The sequence below is a fragment of the Montipora capricornis genome, chromosome 1 (genome assembly GCF_036669925.1).
Source record: "Montipora capricornis isolate CH-2021 chromosome 1, ASM3666992v2, whole genome shotgun sequence".
Classification (NCBI taxonomy): Eukaryota; Metazoa; Cnidaria; class Anthozoa; order Scleractinia; family Acroporidae; genus Montipora; species Montipora capricornis.
Window position 1 is genome coordinate 32,657,177 of NC_090883.1, and position 5,000 is coordinate 32,662,176.

General features: G+C 36.8%; 1 protein-coding gene across 2 annotated transcripts in view; it reads left to right on the forward strand.

The window, feature by feature from the left end:
- Window positions 1-5,000, forward strand: part of LOC138039566 (MOB-like protein phocein) — a 98,019-nt gene that overhangs the window by 89,489 nt on the left and 3,530 nt on the right. For both annotated transcript variants that reach the window (XM_068885525.1, XM_068885523.1), the window contains exons 3-6: window positions 569-712; window positions 1,860-1,946; window positions 2,693-2,772; window positions 3,946-4,057. In XM_068885525.1, the coding sequence (XP_068741626.1) occupies window positions 569-712; window positions 1,860-1,946; window positions 2,693-2,772; window positions 3,946-4,057 (423 nt within the window). The remainder of the gene's footprint in view (window positions 1-568; window positions 713-1,859; window positions 1,947-2,692; window positions 2,773-3,945; window positions 4,058-5,000) is intronic.

The window sequence follows — 5,000 nt, forward strand, 5'->3', positions numbered from 1 at the left end:
TCAGAGATCAAGTTCTCAGGCTTTTGAAATATACTGAGGATAAAGGATTAAATGCTGCCTCTTTAATTGACATTCAATTTTTTCAAATGGTCAGATTTTGTTGTCTTCCTGAATAAAGGCAATAAAATGTAGGCCTTTTCTAACAGCACTTGTTCAATTGATGTTTAAATCTGTTGGATTTGAAAGAACCCACACAAGCTGAGGAGCATAGAATTTCAAGTGTTGCATTCTGATTTAAAGGTCTAAGGAAATATCTTTAGTCCTTGTGTAACCTTTCTTACAATGAAAAGTAAAACTCTTCCTCCCAAGATAATTTGTCTCTTACAGATTCTGTACAACACCAGACAGTTAAGTAATCAATGAGGAACCTCTTTGGGCTTCAAATGTTTTCAAAAAAGTGTGTCCTCTTTAACTCTTCCCTTCAAAAGAGCAACTCTAATCACAGATTTTAGTACTCCATCTAATGCCAGACAAAAATTTTATTGCTAAAATGGGGAATGGGTTAGGAGCGATTGGGTTAATATTAATTAAATAAATGAAAGCTAACTGCATCTGTTTGTCCTGTCAGTACATCCAGCAACAAATAAGAGCAGACTTCACCAACATTGATGCTATTTTAGAGTCACCAGAGGGACAAGATGAAGGAGTTTGGAAATATGAACATCTTAGACAGTTCTGTATGGAACTCAATGGCCTTGCTGTCCGACTCCAGGTATCTTAAGATCACGCAAATCCAGAATTTCCACCAGTAGAACGTAGTGTTCTTCATGTCAGGGTCACGTTAAATAAACAAGGCACATGCATTTAAAGAACCAGGCCCACACACTGTTTCTGAAGAGTAGTTCCTGGTGTGTGATCAGGCCCCATTTCATGCATTCATGAATTGTGTGTTAGCGGCTGCCAGTGGCATTTGAATAACAGAACATTTTGTGATATAAATTTAATATATATATTACCTTTTTAATCTCAAGACTTAGCATTCTCTCTGCAGTTCAAATATGTGTGACTTTCATAATAATATTATTCTGGTACTCATGCATGTAATATTTTTGTGTGAACAAAGTACATGCTCTGACTCTCTTTGGGTCATGATTTTCCTGTGCATGCGTAATATTCTTTGTCAATGGTTATTTATGTCTTCAATCATTATTAAAATATTTTCTTAATTTATTCAAACTTGGTACGTACATTGTTTCTCCTCATGCAGAGGCAATCAAATCACAATGACCACTAGACCACGGAAGACTATGTGACAGACTTTTTTCAAATTTAAAAGTCTTGTTCTCTTCATTAAGATTGTTACAAAATTGCTGCTTTTACGTCCTTGTGACAGACTAGAAGGGAAATATTTTATTTAAGGACGGTGCCTACTATTGTTATTGCGCATACGTACGTTCTGCGCATCTCGAGAGATACTCGGATTTCCTATCGGTGATGCTTACTAATACAGGGATATTTTTGCGCGGTTTAAAACTATCCGGAGAAAGTAGATCTTAGTAAGTACTCTTGGTATCCAAAAAGAAAATTGGGGGTAACCATGCATTTTTGAGAGATAATTAAGCTTCAATTTGAGAAAGAACGCCATACATTGCTTTGTATTTTAAGCTTTTTACAAATATTATTCATGAATTATCTTTGAAAAATGCGTGGTTACCCTTGACAAATGTAGAGATTATCAATGCACTATTTCATTTTTTTGTTGTTGTGCAAACTTGCATGTACATTGTATATCTGCAGCCTTCATACTAATGTTTAAGATCACTGCAACTATATTAAATGTCCATCATGTATGTACCTATGACATATACCCGGTGATAAGTCTATCATGAACATTAAGTTAAACATTCCTTTTCCTTTAGGCTGATTGTACTCCTGCTACGTGCACACAAATGACGGCAACAGAACAATGGATATTTCTCTGTGCAGCTCACAAGACCCCCAGAGAGGTGACCGTGACAATCTGGATCTTTACTTTTGTCCTTAACTTTTCTTAAGAGGTTCACAAGGAAACTACCGGTAGTTTAAGTGGCCCAGTGGCTTTATAATGTTTAGAATGTTATTGGTTCCAAATACATTGTACAACTTTGTGGTACTTAGTGAAAGAAAACTTGCCTCTCTCCAGTTTGTTTTTGTTAAGGCTGCTACAATGTTTCTTTTTCTATAGGTCCCTGCAGTGTATATGCTTCAAACTTTATTTTCCACCATTAATTTTACTGTACAACCGTGGGTTCTTCATTAATAAGAATAATACTGATTTTTATGGCTACAAAATACAGGCGGTGTATTATTACAGAACTTAATATTGCTTTTAGATGCAGTTAAATGTAGTTTAACAAAATAATCAACAACAAAGAGCAGCAGTGGTCTGGGGTGGTTGATCATCTAAGCTGAGTGGTTAATGGTGTTTGGCAGAGGTGCACGCTTATTCAGTCACTTAACCACATGGCAAATCAATTTGTGTCCTGCTTGTCCAGCTGGGCTTTTGCTTCCCACCTCCCCTCCATACTTCCACTGTTTATCTGTGTGACGGGTGCCTGGATACCCGGTGAAGGGGCTCATGGCTGGGTTGACAGTGGGGATTGCTGACCATGGGAGTGTTACTGACAGTTGAGGGACTGGCCGGCTGATTGGCCTCCAGTCACTAGTAAGTAATTAAACCCTTCTTGTTAATGTGTTCCCTTTTGCATTTTAGTGCCCAGCTATTGATTACACGAGACATACTTTAGATGGTGCAGCATCATTACTCAACAGTAACAAATACTTTCCTAGCAGGTGACTGCCAGTTAATTGTGTTATTGTAAGTTATCAGAATCTCTCGGTTAGTCAACAGTACATGCACAGTTGCAAATAGCTTTGAGAAATATTATTTAACAAAATAAATAGAGGATATTACATGGCCATGCGGAGATAGGAAATTTCTATTGGAGTGTTGAAGAATACTTCATGAGCAATAAAGTGAAATATTTTTTTCAACATGAGAAGAGAAACTTTGTATCTCCAAGCGGCCATGGAATTTTCTATATTTATTATAAAACACCAATGAAATACGAAATCACTTCACGAAAGGCATCGAAAGGCACAATTGTTTTATGTAACCGTAGAAGCAGTGATCTTTCACATGTGAAGCAAAACCTAACTTGGTATTTCATTGGTGTTTATGTAATAATAATGATGATGATGAAGATAAATGGTTATTGTTAACAATCATATTCCTCTCACCAAGAATGTGATATTTCTTGGGAAAAATAAGTTTTTAAGATCTCTGTGGTAATTATATACCAGTGGGGTCTTTGTTAAGAGAGGGTAACACACATTTACAATGTAGATTAGTGTAAAGCACTGATTTATGAATGGAGGGGAGGGGGCACTCAAATAGGATCCCTCAAATATCCAATTTTAAGGCTTGAAAACAGATGCTTTAGTTTTAAGATATACAAACTAAAAATGCTTTAAATGAAAGCAATCCCTGATCATGCTGATGCAGATGACGGCAATGAGAATTACAAATTACATGAGACAAACTCATTTCAAGGACATAAGGTTTTTTTTGCAAGGAAAACGTTATCATTATGATGATAAAATTTTTTGACATGCTTGGACAGAAGCTTCTTTACTTCTCCAGATCAGCAGGCAGTTAACTCCACAATGACTGCCACTCCTCCTTCTTTTTTGTTAAAGTGCTCTTGGTGTTGTCTCAATGTTCAACCCAATTTAAAGATTTCACTTCTGACATAAAACTGGGACAGTTCATAACCACCAACTTCCCTCATCATCACACAAAACTTTTGGACAAGTGCACCCTTATAACAAGTGCCCCATATTGGTAACTAAATACTAAGGTGTTATGATCCCTATTAATCAAAATTTAATAAAGCTGTGCACGTTTTCCTAACCCCTTGGGCATCTGTGCCATTGACAATAGATAATATACTTCTGTTGTTTTAGGGTGAGTATTAAGGACTCATCAGTGGCCAAGCTGGGATCAGTTTGTCGACGTGTTTACAGAATATTCTCCCATGCTTATTTTCACCATCGCAGTATTTATGATGAATTTGAGGTGAAGTCTCTTCTCAGTGAATGTAAAATAATTACTTACAATTAGTATTTTTTCCTTTATCCCTTTCCCTCCAGAGAGTGAGACTCCAAGATTTTACTCTGTCTAACTCCAGATGATTTTACTCAGTCAATGGGGGTATGCTAGGTGTGAATGACATAAGCATTGTATTTTGATCTTCATATGCAACATTTTATCAGAATTTCAGTAACTATGTGTAATATGCAAAATTAATGTACAGCTGTAATTCATATTAATTTTCTTTCTTTTCATGGTAAATGTGGATAGTGAATTTTGAAGGTTGAGTTTCATCTAATTTAGCCTACGAGCAAGCTCTCCATTGGGGTCTCACACGGCATGGGATAGCGAAGGGAGCCGCGAGAGGTTTGGGACCGCTCTTGCCTGAAAATCTCGTGCAAGACCCTAATGGAGAGCTTATTTACTCGCAGGCTACATGTATATCGGATTGAATTGTGAAACCAACCTTGGAAAACCTCCTCCAACCAAGTCAAAGTCAGATTATGAAATTGTGATTGCATTGGAAGTCAATGCTTGCTGGGCTTTTAAAATCCCTATGATGAGACATCAGCTCTTTTCTTTTAATTATACAATATTCCACCAATGGTAAATGACAGATTTCACAAAATGTGGTTTGTTTTTGAAACATGCAGTAACACTGTAATTTGTTCAATTTAACCTATTGACTCAATGAACAAAATGATATATGAAATGAATCATTTACTGAACTGCGGATATGAAATAAAGAAAAGCTATGATCCTCGCAGTTATGAACGCAATTTTTGCATTTGTATAGAGAAGCCCGAAAAATTCAGGACTTCAACGGGGTTTGAACCCGCGACCTATTTTGACGCTCTAAACAACTGAGCTGACTCAAGCCACTGATGTTGGGAGCAGGTCATTGTGGGTTCCAATTTTCCTGTGGGGA